The sequence below is a fragment of the Haliotis cracherodii genome, unplaced genomic scaffold (assembly GCF_022045235.1).
Source record: "Haliotis cracherodii isolate W230 unplaced genomic scaffold, xgHalCrac1.p SCAF_10, whole genome shotgun sequence".
In the NCBI taxonomy this organism is placed as follows: domain Eukaryota; kingdom Metazoa; phylum Mollusca; class Gastropoda; order Lepetellida; family Haliotidae; genus Haliotis; species Haliotis cracherodii.
The window spans coordinates 31,896,178-31,923,512 of NW_027266265.1; the positions used below are offsets into that span (position 1 = coordinate 31,896,178).

Sequence of the window (27,335 nt, forward strand, 5' to 3'; positions counted from 1 at the left end):
ATTTAAAATGGAAAAAGCAAAATTAGCAAAAAGTGTTTGTCGTTTGCCTCCAGGGGAAGGTTGTCACTGCCATGTCTCGCTAAACTGAGATCAGATAATAAGAGTTGATTCATTATGCCACGACGAGTCACAAGGTTGAACGTCATGTCCTGTGTTCTGTGTGTTATGTCTTGCTAATGAGAGATGATATGTGTTGTAAGCTATTTTTGCGTATTGTAAGCTTCTGTTACCTGCGGTAAGTTGAGGTTAGGACGGCAGTTGGATCACCTGCCTTCATGTTGATGAGAGGAAGATAGATCACTGCTGACTTATGTGCATTCCTACCTCACGGCAGAGCCGTGTATCATAGCCATTGTAGTCAGGCGTCTTGGCCTTTACCACACGTTCTTGAAGACTCGGGCTTGTACGAAGTCCTCTGACATGGTGACATGGTATGAAGGTCCGAATGGTGTCACCCATGGGCCAAGTCGCTTCCTTTCCGCTTTTTGAGTGTCCAGACCATCCAGGCAGTCCAGACCCGCCTGAAATTCGAGCCGGTGTTTCTCTAAACTGATCACAGCGTCGAAGAAACCGATGATGATTTACACAGACCCACCAACAGTAGCCTCACTCAGTCAATGTAACAATTTTGCTTTTGAAGCATAAACAAAAGCCGATCTTCTGAATCTTCACACCTCATCACAGAAACACGATACATGGTACTTGTACAGTTCCTCTATGAGCTTGTTCTGTTCTGCTCGGAGCACTCTGGAAGATATTTACATTGGCGTTGGCTGACACATGACCACAGAGCGGACGATATTACCCACCGTGATGGATTGTAGTGAGTTTTGGAATTGCGGGTTGATAGCTGACAGTAGCTTTAACAATGCTTCGCTTCTGCACGCAGATGCCACCTCTTGATCCGAATGCCTGCTGTAAGATTTGAATTCCTGCTTGGCCGCCTTTCATTATGGCTTCTGTCATTCTCTGACCGCCTCCGTGGTCTAGTGGTACAGCGTGTGAACGGAGAGAGTAAGGTCCGGGGTTCGATCCCAGGTCATACCAAGAGACGTCAAAATATGGCACTTGTTGTTACCCTGCCTGGCTCTGCATTAAGGGGTTAAAACAAGGACTGGTCGGCTCGAAGTCAGTATACTGTGTCTGAGTTGGGTTAATGTTAATGTATCACAGTAAAACGTCGTTAATGTTTCTCGTTCTGCTGCTTATCGGTCCGCTTGGGTGTTATTGACAAATGTTGTCACCACCCAATAGTTTTGGATTTTATAATGTCGATAAACCTAATGAATACTCGAAAACACGCACATTTGTTGACACGTGTTTACGTGTGCCTCTAGCCCCCGCCACGGGCACATTAGAATGTTTATTGTTCAAAGATAGTGAATATAAACTAAAAAAAAGAGTCATATAAAACCTATAGAAAAGATAAAATGAGTAAATTTACATGGAACAAAGATTCGTAAATCTTGAACAAAATCATTTACGGCACCAATTTTCGAACTCTGTCTTGGCAAGTATCTCTGATATAAGCTTGCAAACCTTCAACCAAATTATTTCCGTAGTTTCTGAGAATACTTGTCTCCATTTCACGCAGTATGCACAAATGTAAAACACGGAACAAGGGCCATTACTCTGTAACAAGTAAACTTAAGACACCAATTTTCGAAATCATTTTAGATCATGACCAGTAAATCGGTGTGTCAAATTTCATTTCTCTAACATAAATAGTTTTTGAGAAAGTTTGTCCCTCTCGAGAAGCGGACGGACGGACGGTCGAACTCCTTACGTCTATAATAATAATGATAATCGTAGCAATAACAAGCCAACAAAGCACTTGCATATAATGCAATTGCAAGTTGTATCATCCTTGTTGAATGTAACACGGATTAAGAGAAACTAAAAGTTGTACATCAAGCTTTTGCCGACTGCAAAGCCGCCCCAAAGAATTGTCTCTGTTCCAAGGAGTTGTCTCCTCTTCCCATGTTTGAAGCGGACCTCAAATGTTGTACTATTTCAAGATTCCATGCTTTTATTTGCACAACTCCCGATGTATGGTGTACAGACATAATATTAAAGCAACAACGCAGCAATACATAAGCAATACATAAGACATAATATTAAAGCAACGACGCAGCAATGTTTGGTTTCGAACGAGTATATAAGTTTGTTATTCAACCATGGCCCCAATGTCATTACAGAGGTCGCACTTGTACCTTTAACCATCACTGGTTTGTCCGTTGACCCTTACGTTAAAATACCAAGCATTGTCGTTGTTACCGCGGCCTCTCGAATGCGTTTCACTGATCCGCTTTAGTGTCAAGAACGTGTTTGTGTTTGTGTTTCTACGAACCGTTTGGCAACCACCTGTACCTCAGAAACCAGTGGTCCAATCACGACCAACTTTTGTGTTTGTATGAAGACTAAGACTGTCGATAGTAATCCCTAATTGCAGCTTCACAGTTCTGAAGGCTACGGGGAAAAAAAATTTAAAATAACTCACGTACAACAACAATCTTAACCTATTGGTCCTCACCAGATAATCCAATAATTGTCAAACTTGACACATTTCAGTATCTACAGATGTCAGTCAATATGAACATGCATCCACAAATCACGAGTATGATTTCCATATGTACTACGTACACCGAACTGTAATCTTATATGATTTGAAAATGTCAAATGGTGGCCGACATTGCGAGATTAGGTAAGGATTGATTGTAAGACACTTCAATGTACCCTTTTTTCTTTCTTTTTTAACGCCGCACTCAGCAATATTCCATCTAAATGACGGCGGTCTGTAAAAAAATCGAGTCTGGAGCAGACGATCCAAATACATCATAAAGCAACATACATTGTAAATACATCATAAAGCAACATACATTGTAAATACATCATAAAGCAACATACATCATAAATACATCATAAAGCAACATACATCATAAATACATCATAAAGCAACATACATCATAAATACATCATAAAGCAACATACATCATAAATACATCATTAAGCAACAGTCTTCTTCCCGTAAAACACATCAACTAAAGCCGTAACTATGGACTCCACAAACTTTCCGTACCAAACAGTAGGGAATCGTCCAAGACTTTATTGTAAGTCAGCTATTGTGGTTTCTATGTCAGCAGTTTCTTCCCCCTCCTCTTCCTCTTCCTCTTCCCCTTCAGCCTCATTCCCATCAGCTGATGCCTCGCTTGGGGTTTGGGTATCGACACTAATGATATTCTGCGATTGCACTTCGATGGCTGGACTGTCAGATCTCGTGAGGTCTGTCTGTCGTTCCCCTGAACCCTCGATCTCAACCCCTGGAGCCTCGCTTTCAGCTTGGGAATACTCTGACTGAATTTCGATGGCCGGGTTTTCAGTTTGTATGGATGTTATTTGAAAGAGAGACAAATCCTCAGATTGAAATACTATGCCTTCTTTTTCGTCATACAGTTCCCTGTACATGTCATAGCATTCTTTATTGGGACCTGTGAACAAATTCCAATGATTTTACTCATGTGAGTACTCATGGACGTACGCACGCACGCACGCACGCACACATACACACACGCATACACGTACAAAAAAAAAATACTCACACGTACACAAACGCACTCACACACGCACTTACACGTACTCACACACACACACACAGACACTCACACTCACGTACACAAACATACACTCAAACAAACGTTTACACACGTACACAAACACATACATACTCACACGTCATCAAACGCACTCACACATACACGCACCCTCACACACGTACACAAACACACACTCACAGACACTGACACTCACGTACACACACACTCACACAAACATTTACACACGTGCACAGACACATACACACCCACACGTACACAAACACACACACTCACACACACACTCTCACACTCACATCCCCCCCAAAGAGAGATCAAGTCATGTGTCTACATTACACCAGTATCACCAAATATGTCAGAATCCCCTGATGACAAATCAATAATTGTATTCACCACATTTGGTTTCGCTTTTCCACTCGTAAAACAGATCCATACTCTTCCACTGTGTGGCGGTGATGCTGTAATTGTCTTCTACCCATTTGCCTCGGAGTGTTATGTACTTGCTCGTCAGTACTAGACACACGCCGGTCTTCTTTATCCTGTAATAGCATAGTGTTGTCACCGTCAATTTGTTTTGTAAAGCAAGAGTGATTGCCTTCCGTAATCTACTCTGTAATCTGTGTACTCGCGGGCAGATGACCACGGAGTACGCTGATCACTGTGTCGGATTAACGAGACTGATTAATGAGTGATTTCGGTATTTCGTTGCAAATTAGGTGTGTCGGAGTCGGAGTGCGAGAATGTCGGATTAACGGGACTAAATAGCGCTGAATCAATCGGTTCCCATCATTTGTGTCGGATAAAGCCGAGTGTCGGATTAACGAGACTTGACTGTACTTCATTGTAGAGGTATATGTGGCGTATAAATATGTCCCCGGTGTATGTCTTTACGCCGCTTTATTCGAGCAATACCAAGACGGGAACACCCGAGATGGGCTTGATACATTGTACCCTAGTGAACCAACATTGCACCCTATACCGCTTGGCTCCTCCACCACCCTCAAGTCGGTAAACCAGCAGGAAAATATGTAGTCATTCTACATTAGGTTGAATGATGTCTTGACACAAAACTTTCTCTTTTCTCAATATTTCAATACATTCGACTATATTCGACAATTGGTCAATTTTCTTGTCAGAATCTAAGAAACAGAAATATTGTGAATTACGGAAAGCAATACCAATGTTCACAATATTATAAGATAAATTAAAAAGAACAATGGAATATTTCGTAAATTTCAGAAGACAGGACATTGCGATATAATGGAGGTTGAAAACAAACAGGAAAATAATACGAAATCGTGACGTCCCTACAACGTTATGAGAACAATGGGATACATTTTGTAATTTTCAGTGATAGACATGACATTACGACATGACGGGAGTTAAAACATGGTGACCGACAGAACACACCTGAGAGGACGTAACGTCTTATCGTATAGTTTCAGGAGCTTGGTCAACCTGGCCTTTAGTTGTGGTAAAACCTTTAATCGCGATGTTGATATGGAAAAGATGCGGTTCGCTGCAAAAGGAAATCACCGGTTTATCACATTGACATGTTTCATTTTCATATATCATGGTTTTTTAATAATTATTTTATTAAATATAGTTACGATGACCGGAATGGATATCTTTACAGATTGATCGATCTTCTATCTGTCAAAGAATACTTGACAGACCTTGGATTTTGTGTGTCGTTTCAATGCGTTTTTGATTGAAATATAGTCACATGGCAAGTTTCTATTATCATCACACTGTTAAACATCAAAAGAGGGGAATGCAAGTAACCATACCTTGAACAATAAAGAAAACAGACACACAGAGAGACGTTAATCTCATTAAAATATACAAAACTTGAATAATGATCATGTGCTTAACTAACCTATTTAGCAATTTTGTCTTGTCTTATACAATGACATGCATCAACCAAGTCAGCGAGCCTGACCATCCGATCCTATTAGTCGCCCTTTATAACAAGCATGGTCGACTTTTACGTCAAGTATGGGTTGCTGAAAAACCTATTCTTCACCGGATGCTCACGGGTCTCTGACCATATCAATCATCTCAGCATCTAATTCAGTGACGTTCACTAACCACTAACGATATAAACACTTATTTGTATCTGTAGAATATCGTTTATGCTAACGTATTCTCTGAACTTTTTGTTCATTTTCCCGTGATATATCAGGTATTGCGTTAAATAGTCATTCACTTTACACTTCAGGTGAGCTAAAAGAATTTTCATCCATGGAATTTACACCCTAAATCCATACCTTTTCTGAACTGTTCCTCCATAATTCCAACAATGGCGTCACATGTTTCCAGCCATTTTGGATCAGCGACCTCTAGCGTCTTGTTAAACCAATCAGTTGCCCCATCGATAGACTGGAACTTCAACATGGCGATAGACGTTCGTGTTGGCCATTGGTCAGGTTCGTGTATGACCTATAAGCATTCAATATTTTAGTATTTTGCCATCATTAATCCTTACAAAAAAGTTTTTAAAAAGTAGGCAATCAATTTCTATAAGGCAATGCGACAAATACGTATCTGAAAACATACAAAACCATGTTTCATTATTAAACACTAAGCACTTTTCTTTCTTGAACCCCCTTACTCTGCATTTCTGCATCGAAACAGAACTGGAATCTGGCCAAGAAGTTCAACTTTCGCTTCAGCAATATCGATTATCTGATATCCTTATCCCGTACACTGGTTGCCAATCTGAACTAAAAATAAATAGACGAGTGAAAATATGTCATCTGTTTCATATTTTGACCTATGCATATAGATTCGGAGTGACACATAATATCCACACGATAGGGATGACTTCAACTTAATAACAGTCAACATTCCCTTTAAGTCGACCGTCACTCTTGATCAAAAGCTGTTTCATCAGGATTATGACCTTCCAGGACTGTGGAGGACATTTCCAAAAGTTCCTTCGGTGACTAAAATCAGTTCCTTATTTTGACCTGTACCCGATGTTCTCGTGTTGAAATAAACACTTGGTGACGGATGAGGGATGCCGTTAATGGGGCAGGATACCATCCAACATAAACACATGCTAATTATTTTATGATATAGTTGGAATTGTACAATGGATTAAGGAAAGGGTAATCATGATGGGCTGTTGACCTTGCCTTGTGTATACAAACTTCGTTTTTATAGAAACATGAGGTACATAGGTCCTATTTAGAACACCAAATGTCAGCTTCCCGAGCAGTTTGGGGCGGTCGGGTAGCCTAGTGGTTAAAGCGTTCGCTCGTCACGCTGAAGACCGGGGTTCGATTCCCGACCTGGGTACAATGTGTGAAGCCCATTTCTGGTGTCCCCCACCGTGATATTGCTGGAATATTGCTAAAACCATACTCACTCACTCACTCACTCACTCACTCAGAGTAACTTGATATTTGAGATTATTAAACCTATTACTCATTTGAAGAAATTTTTAATTTAAATTTAAAACAAAAAACTAAATTTCCAAGTTATAGACATTATGGTCCTTCATTAAGTTCCAGTTCTCTAGACCTTCCGCTTTCCGAGAAATATATCCTTAAAGTGTTTAATCATTACATTTTCTTTTAATATTTTTATAACAAATTTAAGTTGGATTTAACTCCAAAACAAATTTAAGCCTTCTTATGGTCATATACATCATAATTAAGTTTCGGACGACTGACAACGCGGCTTAGGAAAGCAAGATTTTGTATCACCTGTGGCGCAAATGCAATGATGTTTCCCTCATACTCTGCAAGACTCCGCTGTTCTCTCACAATGATGTCTCTGAACTCTGTGACACAGGCGTCTGGGAACCGAATGAATAGTAGACCATAGGGCTTGTCGACCTTCTCTACCTGGAAAAGAAACAGGGCATATACCACGTGAGGGACAATGGCCATAAACGTTCGAAGATGAGTAAAGTGTAGATATACTACTGGATATTCGATTCACCTCAATAAATCCAACTGACTTTGATTCAAAACACCAACCCAGCTGCAGCTTAGGAGTGCCTCTTAAAGCACGCATTGTCGCAACATAAATGCGAACTGTTACCAGAAAACTTAAATGTATTAAAATGTATTTGCCACTGGTTTCTTTGATAAATCACGATCGACATCAAAACAGTGACAATGTAAAGGCTGTAATTAATTACCAGATAAATGTTGGTACAGCTTAAAATTCCTTTTTATGTTTGATAAAATGTTGGTCGCGTCAATACCAAACGTGTGACCAACTATATTCGCTTCCATGACTAATCATTGCATGGCCAGGGCATCATTTCAAAATGAGAATGGCGAAATGGAGTGTTGAACGTTACTTTCTTTGATACTATCTTTCCACGAGTCTTACTCACTGTAATAGCAGTTTTCCTCAACACATCTTCATAAGTCGGGGGCATAGTCACCGGAGGAGCAGAGGGTTGGAGTGGGGCTTGGGCAAAGTCTGCTGGAGGAACCTTCACGTCTTGCGATACTGTCCTGGTCTGTTCTCTAGAGCGTGGTCGTGCAGCAGCAGTGGCGGCCGATCGAGGAGGGGGGTAGGTGTAATTGACGACATAGGCACACATGGGGGTGTAGATATAGTTCACAAAATTTCCGTCCGACCCATCAAACATTTCGAATCCACGGTTGCATTTGGTGTAGGTTATCGCAGCGGAAGCATCGATCCCTGAAATGAATCTTCAATGACGAGCAACCGGGTGGAATCTTGTCTGGAACATCACTTAATGACACGTCATATGCACCTTTAAAAACAGAAATTCCGCCCGCTCTAGATATCTATAGTTCAGCTATATGACAGCTGCACTGACTCTAGATTAAATGACTTGAGCTGTCTGTGAAGATATGGTTTAGTATTGATCTTCAGCAACTCTTGCTTGTAAGAGGAGACAATTCGAGTTGTCAGGCTCCCTGTCTTGGATGATGCATGTCATCGTTTCACATTTGTGTAGATCGATGCTGATAGTGTCACAGTGTGCCCCGCAGCTGCACGTGGCGACCATAGGTATACACGTATTAACATCTCAAAGGTTCAGGACAATTTGCCAAAAGAGAAAGCAAATGCCTGAAGTTTACTGAGAAAGCAGTATGTGAAAAGTTCGACTTCACTCACAGATAACATCTGTGTGAAATTTGGGGATAGGTCATTTTGGCAAGAAATAGTTATCACCATGGGCACCACTTGTGCTCTCATCTTTATACATACTTAATATTCAGGCACAAAGATGATCTGGTATTGTTTAATAATGGTCAAACAGCCAATCCCTCCAACTGATTTTTAGACCTGACCTAGAAATAACGAGAGCAGCGAAACCACTTCAATTGTTTCACACATATATAGATCTTTGCGTCCAGATTCCGAGTGGAAAAAGGTAAGGATGTCTTCATCTTTCTAATAGTCAACTTGTCCGTTTCAGGTGAGCAATATTCCAGCCGTTCGAGCATTTGGCGTCTACATTACAACCTTTGAGATACGTCGAGTATGCCCTTTCTTCGAAAAGTCCAAAGAGCATCACACGACTCTTGCTCAAAAAGTTGTTTGATCAGAGTAACATCCGTCAATGCCTCAGTAATGCTTAAAAACATTTAAACGAAAGATGACATTTCCAATTTGTTCGTATCACTGACCAAAAACATCTCCAATGCAAGACCCTATTTAGACTCGCACCCTCTGTTCACGTGTTTGTTCAGGTGAATAACTGACTTGCCCCTGCCTTTCTGTTTGTGACCCGCGACACCGGCAGGGCATGATACGCACACCTTTTAGCAAAACCTGGAATCATCACTATTTAACAGTGATTCAAACGAGCATTTATGATATATCCGGAATCGGAATCGTAGAATGGAGTCTTTATCTGTATGGAAAGGGTTTTGACACTTTTATTTTAAGTTTCGTATGTACCGATAATCAGCTTAAGGTATAGTTACAAATCCACAACTATGCTTCAAATAAGGCCGTGTTTGGTGAAACTGGTCGCTGTAGTATAGTCATGGCCAGCCTCGTGTTGTTAAATATTGGGTAAAAAGTATTAAAACTCGTTTTATGTTACATATTGTAGAACCAAAGCTATTGATTCTGATAATTGTATATGTACTTATTGTGCCAAGCAGGAATTTGAAGACGAGTATCATGTTCGTTTTATTTGTTAAACAACATAATACTTTGAGATCAAAGTTTCTATTTAATTTGAAAATTAAACACAAATCGATTAATGATAAATTTGTTGAATTCCCAAATTGAAAATGTCATCAAATCATTAGCCATGCATTAAAACATGTCTTTACACTAAGATGAATATATGTCGTTATGCTATGTTAAAGATCACTTTGATTTTCATGTACTTGTTAAAACTGAACTGAATTTGTTTCAAATAAACGTGTACTTGTCATTGTTATAGTGAATCACAAACACATGTTCGTGAAATAGTCGGAATCGTACAATCATTACTGTTTTTAGCAGAGTTCTGTTGCTTTTATTATATATTTATTACAAACATAGCTTGACTACCATTCTATAAACTAACCTTCCATATGCTAGTGACAAGGCGTTACAGTTGTCATGGAAGCAAACGAAGTACTTAATTGAATAAATAACAAATATTACATAATAAATTGACCTTTCTCAGCACTCTGCTGGCCAGGTAGTTCTTTGAAATGAAGAATCCATTAAAAACATGTGCTTGAATACACGTTGAAAACTCTCGAACTTACAGATAACGTTTTTATGTACAGTGTCGATTACATTGTCCAGGCATTAAATGTTCCCTTACACCCATATATCTGAAAACACATTGAATTAGCCGGGGTCAGACTTACCTGCACCGCCGCTAGCAGTAGCTCCCGCTCTCGGTGCCCCAGCAGCAGGGGCGTGGCCGTACGGGATGGTGCCGATAGTGATGGGCACGATGGTCTCAAGGTCAAATGCGAAAGGCACCTCAACTAGGACCTGGTGGAATAAAGCAAACCCATTTCTGAACTTCAACACCTAGGGTGGTGCTGATGCCTCTTTCAACAGTGTATGTGTAGTGTCTCTGTATGTCAGCCTAAGTGGGTGAACTCATTAGGTGAAATGGGGTTTGACGACCCATTTAAGATTGTTGCGTATGTATAACGACGTGTGTGCGTGCATACGCGCGTGCGTGTGTGTGTGTGTTTGTGTGAGTGAGCGCGTGTGCCTGCGTGCGTGCGTGCGTGCGTGCGTGTGTGTGCGTGTGCGTGTGTGTGTGTGAGTGAGCGCGCGTGTGCGTGCGTGTGATTGCTTTACTAGTGCCGGTTTTATGACCACTGAGATACCATGCACAGACACAGTATACTGAGTATACTCCGAGCCTACAAGTCCTTGTTTAAGTCCCTTTAATGCAGTGCCCCGTAACAAGTTACGATATTTTAACTTCTAAGATGAATTTGGGAAATATTCGATTCTGATTGATTTATCAGAGGTTCGAGTCAATACAAGTTCGGCAAACCTCGGATTTTAAAACTTTTATTGACGAGTGTTGATATATTTGATATCAAAAGACACAAATGTGAGATTCTATTAATCATCCAACATCATTCTTCGAACTTTTTCAGTTTGTAGACTGTAATAAGCAGTGTCTTAAGTACTGCTAACAACTTAAGTGGCAGATCCATAAGTGATGTCATTTGATTGTGACGTCATGGTAACAACGACGTCACAACGGTCTGCAAAGCCATAGCGGATTCTTACAAAGTTTGCACATCGGTTTTTCGATTCATACCTCAATGAACCGAAAAAATACACAGTCAATGCTTATGATTAAATTCGACAACGAAAACATGTTTTATCTACAATAGTTTAACCAAAAACAGTTGTATTGATCAAAGCAGACAAAAATGACAAGATTGATAAACATTCCGTGTGTAGGAATACATACTGTGGCGTGATACAGGTGATTGTTTAAATTATGCATATAACTTGATACGCCTTCAAAAACAGTAGCCAATCAACGGAGAGTATGATAAAAACAAAGTTCATAGGACCTGTTAATCAAGGCAAGGGGCGAGAAGAACTGCGACAGTCAGACTGTAACGAACCAGAGCAAATATGTTCGGGAGAAGACGTCTGTATCAAATGACATGGTCAGTTACCGCCAGATTCAAACATTAGTTCCCCGAGAACGGGAAGACACAGTTGGAAAAATGCTAGTCACAAATGAAACCCGAAGACATGAAAGTTGTGGAACCAAGGCGAGCTATTTCATTCCTTTTAATTGTTTGATAGGCATTACTTAAAAGTTGACGGATGACGAGGTAGACACAATTTTATCGATAACAACTTCTTTAATACTGCGAAAAGCGACGTTTCTAATAATAGTGTAATAGACAATACTTATTGAAGTATAAACCACAGAACCTGCCACCAGCCAGTCGTATGAACATTTGCTATGTTTCAGAACAATTTTGTCCAACGAATTTTTTAACTGGGAAATCTGGCAGTTGTTGTGCTCCAAGTGACCTACCTACCTTGATGCAGTAGCTGATGACGATGATGTGGCAGGACCTGGGCTTTGTCGACGGTGGAACGGCGTCTACATTGAGCAGTTGGTTGTTCCACACATGCTCCGCTCCCTGGATAATACAAGACCTTGTTAACTCTTTTATTTCTTTAAGGATCAGTAACCTACCACACGGACTGGAATTTTCATTTCTGGGAAAGAACAAGCTGAGTGAGTGAGTAAGTTGGGTTTAACGCCGCCTTTAACAGTATTCCAATTATATCACGGCGTGTCAGCTAAATGTGGGAGGAAAGCCCGAAGTGATGCAGGTCTCAGACGTTTCCCACTTCGGTGAAACCCACGAGCACGGGTATGGTGTTGACAAACCTAGAAACATAATTGGGGCGAACCGGGATTCGAACCCAAAATCATAGGCTTCTGGCGTGCCCAAGGGACGCAACTCTGCAAGGCGAATCGGGGCGCCTTAGACGACCGGGCTACCCGTGCCCCCGGGAAAGAACAAGGAGTCAACGTCAACACTTTCTGTGTGGCTAATTCCAAAGGACAAAGTACGATAAGGTTCACAGGATATGCAATATAAAGATTTATTAAAACACTGATAGTTTGTTGTTAATGTTATCAGCTATGTTTGTATAAGGGAAACTTGGACGTGATGTAGCCCAGCAATATTAGTAAATTTTGGAGTAAATTCTAATGTAAATCTTATTTATGGAGATATTCTTGTGGTTTGCCAAATAATTTATTAGTAAATTGGCAAGTTTTGACATGAATTCTTTCTCGTCAGGATTTCTTCATAAGGTTTTATTCACTTAATGTCACTATTTATTGCTTCAATTGGTTCCGTTGGTAATGGGTTCAAGTCCCTGATTCGACCCAATTATTGATCAGCAGGATTAAACAAAAGCGGTAGCGGTTCGAGGGAGGCAGATTTTGTTTTCAAGTTCAAATACGTTCACTTTGACGTATTTGGAGGTTCAAGAAGAAAAGGAAACTTTATAGCCAAACATATATCTGGAAGTGCGCTGTAAATACCACAGCACACAGTGGCAGACTTTTCCAGCCGGTTGTACATCCTAATTTAGCTAAACATAAACTATGATCTGGCGTGGGAAACGGTAACCACAGCTAAACTTTAGGCGTTGACCAACCCTCTTGACAGGTGATCCCTCCAGGATCCTGATCACACTGTAAAGTGTCTTCGTCTCGTTGTTGGCCGTGCAGACAACTTTCTGCTCCAACTCAGCCTTCAGTTTCCCCATGTCCTTCGTTGACTCGTTCTTCACCACAACTGAAACAGGGGATTGATGGTATTCAATAGGTTTGGAGTACGTGTGTATCAATCAGACCGGTCATATTACCTATACGCGAAATAAATTGTACCTTTCAGAGCGACCTTTTCGCCCGGACAGTAAGCACCCCTGTCAGTTGCAACGGTCAAGGTCAGAGAACCAGCTTTTCCTAATCCCAGAGCCTTAGACACTTGTTTCTGTGCCATGCGTCGGATTGGTGCCTGTCACAAAAAAACATGATATTATCACATCAGCTTGGGAATGGTCGATCAAATGTAATGGGCTCTAATGGTTGTTGAGACGAAATGGTGGCGCACTAGGTCGTTAAAGAGGTGTCGGGGATCAAATTCGAAATTTGCATTTGCAGCCAACGTCAATAATATCGGGTGAAATCACCTCTGTTGGCTAGACATGTACGGATTCTTCGAGGAATACTTGTGATCAAGGTCATCATTTCCTAATCCCAGATAATAAGACAATTGTTTCTGTGTTGTGTGGTGGATTCATGCCTGTCACAAATATACACATGGTTGTAAGTTAAGAGAGATCACAGGAATCACACCAGACTGAGTATTATTGACCCTAAGTGTTACACAATGTTACCAATGTAGCAGCCATACGACAACAGAGAACACCAAGACTAGCCATTCACGTTGTTCTAAGTGGGGAATCGAAGCTGTACCCGCTTTGGTGCCTATTATCCTTATTCAACAGAAGGGAACCCCACTCCCCTACTCACTTACTGGACAAAAGTCAAAAGAAATATGTTTTGTTTGTTGTTTAACGCCGCACTCAGCAATATTCCAGCTATATGACGGCGGTCTGTAGATAATCGAGACCTGACCGGACAATCTAGTTATTTCTATCATGAGCACTGATCCACGTCAATTGCATCAACCAAGTCAGCGAGCCTGACCACCCGATCCCGTTAGTCGTCTCTTACAACAAACATCGTCAATGTAATTAGAAAAGTGGGGGATAGTGGAAGCAAGACATATCTTCTGATCTCTATAGTATTGGCAAATAGAAATGATATGATCATATATGCTGGGGAGTAGGCGATCAGATCAAATGGGTTTTAATGGTTGGTGTGATTAGATGGTGGCGCACTAGGTCGTTAAAGAGGTACTGGATCAAATTCGAAATTTGCATATTGCAGCCAACGGCACTAATATCTTCGATGCATGCTTCTGATGAGTCGACCATGTTGTTCCACTCATCAGTGAGACAAGCACCGAGTTCATTGAGAGTGGTGGGTGGTCATTGTCTGAGTGGTAGTGCAACCGATTTCTTAATGCCATCGTTCTGACTAATCTGTCCTGGGCTGAAGGTGATGCCCTTTGGGCGTCCGGAGCGGCGTCGATCATCGATGTTATGTGTTTGTTGGTATTAGGCCCACAGTCTGCTGATGACAGATTCAAAAGCATGCAGCGTTAGGCCAACAATATTCTGACGTGTGCCCACCTGTAACATGCCCATGACACGTAAACGTTCAGCACGTTGCAAACGTCGCATGACCAATGCTTTTACCAGCTGATAGATTTAATGTGTACAATAAAGTCTTTGAGCGTTTGGTTCCAAGAAAACAAGATGCGTCTGCTCACAACACAGTTTGAGTGACAATGGTAAATCTGACATTCCACCCCTTGACGTGCTGTCCAAGGTCACGTGCTTCATGAATGTGACAATGTTGTATTTAGGAGTTCGGAGTTCTTGCCGAATAAATTACTCACTTTCATTTCCAGACAATGGGGTTTATCCTCCTTTAGTTTCACCTCAAAACAAAATATCCACTACTTTTGGTCACTTGGAGCCATTAAGTAGTATGGTATGTGTTATGAACTGCAGTATTCTAAGCACTTTAGGTCGATTGATACAAAGTGTACCAAAACTTCAGCAGTTACACTTATTCCGTATTGACCATTGCTATACCTTATACTGTGATTCATTGACGTTGATGTCGTCCAGGACGGTGATGCCGCGGTACCAGCACTGGTCGAAGCTGGGAAACGGCATGTCCACCTCAACCTTAAGCCAGAATCTGATGGCGCCATTCTCACCCTCGTAAGACGACGGTAGGCCTTCCTCTGGGAGGTTGAACTTGTACCTGTAATTGTGTCGTCCCGCTGTAAGGGTGGGGTTTGGTCCATCGGCGTTTTCTGGGAGAGCTAACAGTAGATTAGGGTACATTGTTCATATACTCAGATATAAATCACGAACATGTTTAACGCCGCAGTCAGCAATATTCCAGCTATTCCCAGCTTTGACTAAACATAAAGTCTGGGAAACCAGTGGTCGGTCACAATCCAGTGGGAAACAATCCACCACGACGTCGGAGCACTTTGAGCTCATCCAGGACTCGTGTTAACTGGCTCTACGGCATGCTGTAGGATAATGGAATGGAGGCTGATTCTTGCGGAGTTGGTTAGGTTGACATTATGTTAAAGCACCTACAATGTAAACGTTAACGTACATGTTCTCGTGTGTCATAAGCATCAGAGACTCCAGATGATCATGTCGTAAGTATCTGATACTCCGAGGGACATGACGTAGGTTTCAGATACCCCTAATAATATGCCGTATCAGATATTCTTAATGGTTTTGTCGTAAGTGACCCCTAATGACATGTCGTAGTATCAGAATTGTGTCGTACTTCTAAATGTCATAGCGTAAGTATCACATTCTTCTAACTGTCACTGCGTAAGTATCACATTCTTCTTATTGTCATAGCGTAAGTATCAGATGCCCCTAGTTGTCATAGCGTAAGTATCACATTCTTCTAACTGTCACTGCGTAAGTATCACATTCTTCTTATTGTCATAGCGTAAGTATCGGATGCTCCTTATTGTCATAGCGTCAGTATTACATTCTTGTAACAGTCATGTCGTAAGTATCAGATGCTCCTAATAGTCATAGCCTAAGTATCACATTCTTGTAACTGTCATGGCGTAAGTATCAGACGCTCCTAGTTGTCATAGCGTAAGTATCACATTTTTGTAACTGTCAGGGCGTAAGTATCAGATGCTCCTAGTTGTCATAGCTTAAGTATCACATTTTTGTAACTGTCAGGGCGTAAGTATCAGATGCTCCTAGTTGTCATAGCGTAAGTATCACATTTTTGTAACTGTCAGGGCGTTAGTATCAGACGCTTTCTTATTGTCATAGCGTAAGTATCACATTCTTGTAACTGTCGTAGTGTAAGTATCAGATGCTCCTAATTGTCATAGCGTAGGTATCCCATTCTTGTACTGTCAGGGCGGAAGCATCAGATGCTCCCTATTGTCACAGCGTAAGCATAAGATGTTCCTAACTGTAACAGCGTAAGTATCAGATGCTCCTTATTGTCAAAGTGTAGGTATCACGTTCTTGTGATTGTCATAGCGTAAGTATCAGATGCTCCTAATTGTCATAGCGTAAGTATCCCATTATTGTAACTGTCATGGTGTAAGTATCAGATACTCATAAATGTCATGGCGTACAATGTAAGTATTCAATACTTGTATTTTTCTTTTCTTTCGTAAGTATCACCCACGTGTAGTTGTCATCGCGTAAGTATCACAAACGTATAGTTGTCATAAGGTACGTATCGTATACGTGTTGTTGTCATCGCGTAAGTATCACAAACGTGTAGTTGTCATATCGTACGTATCGAATACGTGTTGTTGTCATCGCGTAAGTATCACAAACGTGTAGTTGTCATATCGTACGTATCGTATACGTGTTGTTGTCATCGCGTAAGTATCACAAACGTGTAGTTGTCATATCGTACGTATCGTATACGTGTTGTTGTCATCGCGTAAGTATCACAAACGTGTAGTTGTCATATCGTACGTATCGTATACGTGTTGTTGTCATCGCGTAAGTATCACAAACGTGTAATTGTCATAGCGTACGTATCGTATACGTGTTGTTGTCATCGCGTAAGTATCACAAACGTATAGTTGTCATATCGTACGTATCGTATATGTGTAGTTGTCATGGCGTAAGTATCACAAACGTATAGTTGTCATATCGTACGTATCGTATACGTGTTGTTGTCATGGCGTAAGTATCACAAACGTATAGTTGTCATATCGTACGTATCGTATACATGTTGTTGTCATCGCGTAAGTATCACAAACGTGTAGTTGTCATATCGTACGTATCGTATATGTGTTGTTGTCATCGCGTAAGTATCACAAACGTGTAGTTGTCATATCGTACGTATCGTATACGTGTTGTTGTCATCGCGTAAGTATCACAAACGTGTAGTTGTCATATCGTACGTATCGTATACGTGTTGTTGTCATCGCGTAAGTATCACAAACGTGTAGTTGTCATATCGTACGTATCGTATACGTGTTGTTGTCATCGCGTAAGTATCACAAACGTGTAGTTGTCATATCGTACGTATCGTATACGTGTTGTTGTCATCGCGTAAGTATCACAAACGTGTAGTTGTCATGGCGTAAGTATCACATAATCCTAATTGACATGGCGTACAATGTGATCACACATAATTGTTATTATCACGGTGTGGGTATCAGATTCTCCTAAGTGTCACGCCGTATGTACCACATACCCCTGACGATAAGCCGTGCGTATATGAGACACCTAATGTCCTTTTACAACATTAACACGCCTATCTGCCTCAATTACAGCACTTTCAATCATTTCTTACGCAATGTGTGTTGTCCCATTTCATATAAGAGATCACGTTTCTACTGAAGGCGCTTTACATCGACTCACAGATCACCTGTTATCAATGTACAGGTATTGTGTTCATTCTAATGTCAGGTCACATACTGGACTCAAAGCACTGCGTGTCCAATAAGAGGGGGGCGGTCGGGTAGCCTAGTGGTTAAAGCGTTAGCCCGTCATGCCAAAGACCCGGGTTCGATTCCCGACATGCGTACAATGTGTGATGCCCATTTCTGGTGTCCCCCGCCGTGATATTGCTGGAATATTGCTTAAAGCGGCGTAAATCCATACTCACTCACTCACTCCAATAAGAGAATCCTCACATTAACACATGCAGCTATAATCAGTAAGTTATTAATTTATCTGTGTCGTCCGTTTTATTACAAATCCTAAATACGAAATAAGTCCGGAACTGTCCATTTGAAATAATGGGTCTACATTTTCGTAGACAGCGAGGTAAATGAGAAATAATTGGGTATTAGTTCTTGTTAACAAAGTTTCTCAAACGGCAACAATTAGGTCGTGTTGTTAACATGTCTTATTTAAATCGATTCCTCATCACTTGTTGGTGGATAAACATTATTTGAAAAATGAGCTTAAACTTACGTTTCTTGCCAAATACTGTTAAAACAAATCCAATATATTTTTCCTTGGCGATGAAGTCCTTGGTTCCTCCAAAGGCTTCTGACGAGTACTCGTCCCACTTGACGAGCGTCTCCCCATACAGGTAAACTCTGACCCCCTTCACTATGACATTCTCTGTGACGTCCAGCACTACAGACCCCGTCACCGTCTCTCCCTTTCGGTACACTTCCTTCTTGCCGTCTAGAAGCACTGCGCATGTCTGGAATGTCGGCATCGCTCATTCCTAGAGAAACAGACCTGTCACACTTTATATTACCTTGTGAATATAGAGTCGGAGCTGCAGGTTGATAACGCCGGGCTCGGTAATAGTCCAGCGGTATGACCGTGGTCTGTCAGTAATCGAACCTGGACCACACACACCGGTAATATTGTGAGCAACGTCATTCGCCGTCAGTGTACGATTACAGCCAGATAACAGACCTGACTATATGATCCCTTAGGACGCCTCTGACACAAGCACTGACTGATGGGGCACTCTACGTCCCTACGAGGATGTACCAGTATGCAGTCAATTGCGGACAGTTTGATAATGTATTCTTGTAACAGAATTCTTCAAAACAGGGCGGTTAGCCTAGTGGTTAAAGCGTTCGCCTGTCACGCTGAAGACCCGGGTTCGATTCCCGACATGCGTACATTGTGTGAAGCCCATTTCGGGTGTCCCCCGCCGTGATATTGCTGTAATATTGCTAAAAGCGGCGTAAAACCAAACTCACTCAGTCACTCACTCACTGTCTATTTTCATTGAATAATTCGTAGCATTTCTTGGAGGTTGTGGCCATCAAGTAATATTTATGTGTACATTTTTTTCCCATAACTGTGTAGTTAAGGGCGTTCAAACAGGTAATATAACTGTAGCAATATGACATAGATTACAAAGTCCATTTCATGCATCGATATTGCTCCATGTTACAGTTTCGATAGGAAGACAGCGCTTATAGGCTCTGAATTAGTGACACTGGCATGAGACGTTTGTCTAATAACCCGATAATCTAGAAGAAACGTACAGTGTATAAATGTTAAACATGATGAAAAAGGGAAATGCACAGCAAGTGGGGCTGTACAGGTTTATTGGAGACATGAATAATCACAGGATGATCAGCCAATGGATCTATAAAGGTTTATTGTGAGCAGGAATAATCACAGGATGATCAGCCAATGGATCTATATAGGTTTATTGTGAGCAGGAATAATCACAGGATGATCAACTAATGTATCTTTATAGGTTTATTGTGAGCAGGAATAATCACAGGATGATCAGCTAATGGATCTATATAGGTTTATTGTGAGCAGGAATAATCACAGGATGATCAGCTAATGGATCTATAGGTTAATTGTGAGCAGGAATAATCACAGGATGATCAGCTAATGGATCTATATAGGTTTATTGTGAGCAGGAATAATCACAGGATGATCAGCTAATGGATCTATAGGTTAATTGTGAGCAGGAATAATTACAGGATGATCAGCTAATGGATCTATAAAGGTTTATTGTGAGCAGGAATAATCACAGGATGATCAACTAATGGATCTATATAGGTTTATTGTGAGCAGGAATAATCACAGGATGATCAACTAATGGATCTATAAAGGTTTATTGTGAGCAGGAATAATCACAGGATGATCAACTAATGGATCTATATAGGTTTATTGTGAGCAGGAATAATCACAGGATGATCAACTAATGGATCTATAAAGGTTTATTGTGAGCAGGAATAATCATAGAGACAATATTCAGAGGGTGTAAGGTCAGGAGGGTAAGGTGAATGGGGGAGCTTCAGCCACTGCCACTGAATGTGATAAGTGTGTGGGTTATCTTTGAATAATGGGTACTTATCTCCTGCTACATTATATACCGTCGATCTCACACACCCGTGAAGATTCAACCTGTGGCGGGAGACATTTTTTGACCGGACATCCTCCTATTCTCCAGTTAGCGTCATTATGTAGTCCAGTGTGGACAGTTTGATGATAGTTACAAAATTTCTTCCCAAAAGTTACCTAATTTACAGTGAAAATTTCGTTAGATTGTGTCAACCAAGTAATAAATTGTGTACATTGATTCCAATAACTGTCTGGTAAAGGGCGTTCAAACAGGTAAATAACTGCACACACATCAACCCCTCTGGAACAAAATCTTTTCGTACAAAGGACTACGGTTGTCCACTCTGCTTTATCAGACACACAGAAAATACCGATACCGACTGTCACCAGTCATTTGTTATATCAAATAATTATTACATTCTCACCGACGACGTAATCATTGCGTCAAATCACTTCACAAAATACGTTTGCAGTACCATCAGTTTCTGGTATATGTTAAAGTGAACGTATCATTTATTTTTTGTACTATTTTTAAGGGACTGCAGTGAAATATCATTTTCAGGATTAAACTGTCTCCTTGATATCCCAATATTTGTATCTTGAGTACATAATGGAAGGAAGCATGTAACTGTGGTGTATCAGTTTTCAGCCTTCAACTTTCATGTGCCACCAATGAAACAAACTGTTCCCCATTCACTGTATCAAATGGACATTGATATCACACAAACGTTTCGAAAACGCTGTTACGCCATATCATCAGTACAAGTTTACTCTACATCCAAGTGGCATTGTGCAGCAAGGGCTGGATCTCTGATTTCTTAGGGGGTAAGTTCATTTTCAAAAGCAGTATCCGCTTGTCTAAGCAGTATCTAAATGACATTGTCTAAATATAACATTTGTTACATTTGACCACTTTCTAAATGGCATTGTGTATTCATAGTTTTCGGCCATGGGAGCCGTGCCAATTTACACTTGTCAGAGGAGTATACAAAGTACGTGATCTAGAGGTGCTTTGCAAAGCGCGAATCGCTTGCAAGCGATGTACAGCGATTTGCCTTACAACAGTGCGCTAACTTTCAGGCGCTTGCAAGCGAAACAATCGCTGGCTGAAGTCGCTTCGTTCTCAAACCAAAATGGCGGCTGACTTTGACACCGGAACAAGAAATTCTTGACTGGATCAACGATGAAATGAGCAAAGTAGCCAACACCCCATCATCCTCAGTCTGGTCAACATCTTCAAAGTTATCATAAATTTCATCAGCTCGTCATCGAGCCTCTTTTATTACGTTCTTCTAACGTCAAGGCAACCAAGCGGTAGTTGCGCCGCCATTTGGAAGAGTGCGCATGCGTTTCGAACTGTTGCAGCGATTAATTTGCTTTCTCTGAGCGATTCGTGGCTTGCAACGCGCCCCTAGACTACCAGTTGTCGGATTTTCATTTTGTGAAAGCCTCGGTTGCTGAGGGGGTTGGACATTAGCATTCCTGAAAGCCTTACAACTGCACCAGACACCAACCTGCACAGTAACGTAACGATCGAAGTGAAAACTTTAATGTGCATATGCGGAAAAATATATTCCCTTATGTACTTGAACAATCATCAAATTCACATGAGCAATGAATGACTTTTACCCGTGTTGAATGCAGAGCGTAACGTGTATTTATAGCGTATTTCAGAGGTCAGCTTGTGGCATATCATATTGTATAGAAATAGACTGTTGTACTTAAGTATACAACCAGGCGAATACAACTAGGTGTTTCCCACGGCCTCGTAATGTTAATGTCACGGTTTGTTTGATACCAAGTTCTTTTCAAACATGATCTGTCGTTGCAATCCATTGTTAGTAATAGTCTCATTATGAAGTGTGGCTTTGAAATGAAGTTCACAATGCTTAAATGCCCTGGTGTAAACAACTATGAAAATGCATGTAGCTGCGCATCGACTTGCACATCACTTGATATTTGTATAAAGATTTAAGAGCAAAATATCTAAATAACTATTTCTACCGCAACCCAAACGGTAACAAATGTTGTAAACTAATGACTTGTGATTGTACAGAAACTATTAGAAATTTATCAATGTTCATTTATCATGCCATGAAACTAAGAAAATGTATGAATTTGTAACACGCCCCAGACAATATACTATAGGCCTTTGGCCTGATAAGTACCAGGAATAAAGATTGATTGATTGATATTTGTTCCAGATCTTTATTTCATCAAAACCACACACAGTGGTACACGTACAAGTCAGTAAATGTATTTATACCACTCAACATTTGTCAGGGGCCCCATATTTGACTAATATGGCTATTTTGGTTCTTAGTAAATTTGAGTAGTATATTTATATGAGGCAGTATCACATTACCTTTGCTAACTCTTGAAGTCAACAAATACACAGTACATTTTTTTTGTTTACTGACTGTCAAACCTTTAGGACAAAAATATGATCTGTCGTTGGAAGCCTTATGGAAGAAAATAGTATTACTTTCCACAAAAATAATTTTCCAGGACATAGTAATTGGCCGGTAATTTTCCAGGCTGCTTATACACCAATCAGCCACGGTTCTAAACCGTATACTAAGATATGATCACATGGTTGTCCGCTGCTGAACCCTGTGTATTGTAGGTATCTCATCTTAAGTGAGACAATATCAACAATACATTCACTGTGATGCTAACAAGCTATTCCAAGAATGTAATCCTAATCAACCAAACAAACAAACGGCAGTTCCTTAATGACACTTCATAAATGCTGCAATGGAGCGCTTGCCAAATCAAACAATGACAATCAATGACTTTCCTGTGTGGACCGTACATTACTGTATTACTTAACTCTACCTGACTTCAGACCAATCAAGCTGTTTTCTGCATAGTTTTAGTTTTTTCCGTAACTAACCACACACAGTGGTACATGGACATAAATACAAGGAAGTAGTTTGATTAACAGAGGATATTCACGTGATAATAAGTATGAGAATATACGCTAAATGTTTTTAAGTATACAGGAGACAAATCTGCTGAGGTTTCTTAACACTGATACGTTAGGGGTAGTAAATAATTGTTGAGGTTCATGATAATTAGTCTTGACAGGAGATACACACGAACATGTCAGGTGTATTGAGGAATACCAAATACACCAGGGGGGGGGTCTGTGAGTGAGTTAAAATTTTAAGTCACATCGGCAATATTTCAGCCATATCGTGACTATCAAAAGTTAAATATAATACATATATTGAAACGGATGTAAAAACCTGCCAACGAGGGACAGTAAAACAACTAGACGTATCACAGCAATAACATTTAAAACTAGTATGTAATAATAAAAGCAATAGCACTATACATATACATTACATTTTAAAAACAGGCTATAGATCGCCAGCAACTGAAGGTAGATCACCATACTAGGGACCATGGGGGGGCTGTGAATGATGCAAACGTAAGTGCAGAAACTGTTGTTTAATACCATGAGCTACTAGATCAAGTATTTTTTGATGGTTTTGTGGCTTTAAATTAATGCTAAGAATTGGATTTGTATCTGCATTCAGCCACTGACCGTTAAGTTGGCTGGGGTGTTCCTTGTGTACCACTTTTTGTAGTCAATGTGATGCATGATACTGTTATACTACTAAAGTTACCACAAGAATTTATCTGTCCTCTTCAGTTCAATGTATCTGTACTATTGAACCAAAGAAAGAAGATTCTGACAATCAATAATTTAGATGGTGTAAAAGTTTTCTAAAAATATTAAAATCTCCACAGAACTGAGTCTTGAAGTTCTTTGTTGACTGAATGTTGAAGACATGGCATGGATTACCATGTCAATCATTGGTATTGCGTTTTCTGCAGTACATGCCTGAAGGGTGTACAGTCACAGACTATTTGTCCTAATCATTTGTATCTTAACATTAGCAGCAAAACACTGAGCTTTTCCAACACCCTGGTTCGTTTTCAAAACATTGTGGAAACGTTATAACAAAATGTTCACAGAAAACGATCCTTAAACGTTTCCGGAACCATACAAATTCACGCGAATAAAACGTTCAAAAAGCATTTCTGGAATTTTTTCAGAAACATTTTAGATGCGTTATAATCAAATGTTCACAGAAAATGTTTCTAAAACGCTTCTGGAACCATACAGAATCACATGAATAAAACGTTTTCAAAGGCATTTCTGCAATATTTTACAAAAAAAACATTTTTCAAACGTTATCACCAAATGTTTTCGGCAAATGTTCCTGAAACGTTTCTGGAACCATACAAAATCACGTGAAGAAAACATTTTTTTAAACATTTCCGGAACGTTTCGTATAACTCTTTAGGCGTGTTTTCATAACATTTTCGTGCTAGTTGGGCTTATTGTAAAGGGAAATAATCACAGGATGAGCAGCCTTTTAAATCTATAGGCTTATTGTAAAGGGGAATAGTCACAGGATGACCAGCCTGATAAATCTATAGGCTTATTGTAAACGGGAATAATCACAGGATGACCAGCCTGGTAAATCTATAGGCTTGTTGTACACGGGAATAGAATAATCACAAGATGACCAGCTTGGTAAAACTATAGGCTTATTGTAAATGGGAATAATCACAGGTTGACCAGCCTGGTAAATCTATCGGCTTATTGTAAACAGGAATAGTCACAGGATGACCAGCCTGATAAATCTATCGGCTTATTGTAAACAGGAATAGTCACAGGATGACCAGCCTGATAAATCTATTGGCTTATTGTAAACGGGAATAATCACAGGTTGACCAGCCTGGTAAATCTATTGGCTTATTGTACACGGCAATAATCACTGGATGATCAGCCTGATAAATATATGGTCTTATTGTAAACGGGAATAATCACTGGATGATCAGCCTGATAAATCTATTGGCTTATTGAACACGGGAATAATCACTGGATGATCAGCCTGATAAATGTATAGGCTTATTATACACGGGAATAATCACTGGAAGTTCAACCTAGTGGATCAACTACAGGTTGATTGTAAACAGGAATACAAGCGTTAAAACAATGTAAATGAGGCCACGAACTTTTCGATTTACCCTCGTTTACAATGACACATTTAACTATAGCTGATCAGTTTACAACGTTACATGTGTCACTCACTAACTGTTACAAACATTACCTGTTGTCATTCATTTCACCAGTTAACACAAGCGTGTATGGATACATCCCAGCCAGCGCATTAAATGCCATGATAAAACCACATTACTTCGTCAAATCAGATGCAGGATTGTTGCGGGACTGGGCTACCATACAAATACGTCTGTTGTCTATCAGTAATAAATCAGCTCATTGGTCCATGTAGTTTTATTACTAAGACAGCCTTGCTGGGGATTCAAATAACTGTCAGGCCTCGATATTGGGAATTAGCTATTAGGAGCTAGCCTTGAAACAAGAGAGGAGAGAGGTGTGAGGTCCTTAGGTTTTTTTTCAATCAAGTGTCGTATATCATTCAAATTACATTAATTAATATATATCAATGACATACAATGATAATAATGATAATAATATGCTAACACAGTGTAAATCTAAATCTGGGAATAAAGGCAATGTATTTAATATTGGAGTATGTACGGTTGCAATATATACTAGAGGAATAACGGCGATGCCAGATAACATTTCTTTACAGCTAAATTAAGTAATCGTAACATTTTAATAGAGCATTACGGTAAAACCTACATGACAATTCTATGTGTGCTATGTCGCGCATATTTGGGTAACTACGGAAAACTAGTTATGGCTATTAACATTAAATGAAAATAAATACGTAGAGTATATACGATAGACTGCACAAACTGTTCAGATGAGGAACATGACATGTGCTTCTGAAAAGATGGTAAACATTCATATTTGTAGTTTTAGTAACAATTTTCACAACATAATAATTTGGGCAAATAAGGAAGGTAAATATTTGATCCAAATAAAGATACGAATGTACGCGGTAGAATATATAGCTCGGTTTTAGCTAGTGTAATTATTAGTTTTATAAGTGATTATTTTGGTGACTATGGTCACGACGGCTAAGTTGCTACTGACAACGTGCATTTCCTAAATATAAACGGATCTAGACGATAAGAGCTAATGGAGTGAATACGGTAATTGTATACTTAAACGGTGCACAATTGAATGCACATTATTATGTAGTATAAAGGATGACTATAACTGTATTTAAATGACTACGGTAATGAAATTGTTGTATAGGCTGTGTTGTACCGTAAACAACTGTATCAGGGACGGATCTAGTTACAATACATTCAAACACTTACTTCATGGTGGATAAAACATAAGAAATATGGAATGTGTCGTTATAGGTTATTCTGTAAGCGCGCACGAACCGTTTTGTGACCAAGCTACATGTTCGCTACGCTACTGCATGGAAATATGAACTGTATATGCATCTGGCATGTTGAACATATAATAACCGACTATAATCATGGATGTCGAAATATAGGAGATAAATATTGGTTTCGCATATTACTGACATATAAACTGGAAGAGCCCACGACGCTATACACTTCAAACACCGCCGGATAGTGCATGAGTATAAAACGGTTAATAATATATAATGAGCAGTCATTTAGAACTTGTATATAGTAGATTGAGCGTTACAATAAAACAGTACTGATTCAACTTAACTCGTAACATTTTCTAGATAATATCAATGAAATAAGAAGTTATAGGAATATCTAAGTGTTTCTTACCTTGAAACAAGAAAGGAGAGAGCTGTGAGGTCCTTAAGGTTTATCCAAGCAAGTGTGCTGAGGACCAACATCCAAGGAGTTATAGACCCCCGCAGCTCTACT

The 27,335-nt window shown here is 40.0% G+C and overlaps 1 protein-coding gene across 1 annotated transcript; it reads right to left on the bottom strand.

Moving 5' to 3' along the window:
* Positions 1 to 2,981: 2,981 nt before the first annotated feature.
* Positions 2,982 to 27,305, bottom strand: LOC139449115 (uncharacterized). The gene is made up of 13 exons (XM_071230602.1): positions 27,234 to 27,305; positions 18,663 to 18,938; positions 15,309 to 15,535; positions 13,468 to 13,597; positions 13,236 to 13,375; positions 12,095 to 12,199; positions 10,427 to 10,556; positions 7,966 to 8,279; positions 7,325 to 7,465; positions 5,882 to 6,053; positions 5,022 to 5,130; positions 4,005 to 4,150; positions 2,982 to 3,488 (listed from the first exon to the last, which is right to left on the bottom strand). The coding sequence occupies exons 2-13, from the start codon at positions 18,913 to 18,915 to the stop codon at positions 3,106 to 3,108; spliced, it is 2,250 nt and encodes a 749-aa protein (XP_071086703.1). The 5' UTR covers positions 18,916 to 18,938; positions 27,234 to 27,305; the 3' UTR covers positions 2,982 to 3,105.
* Positions 27,306 to 27,335: the final 30 nt, after the last annotated feature.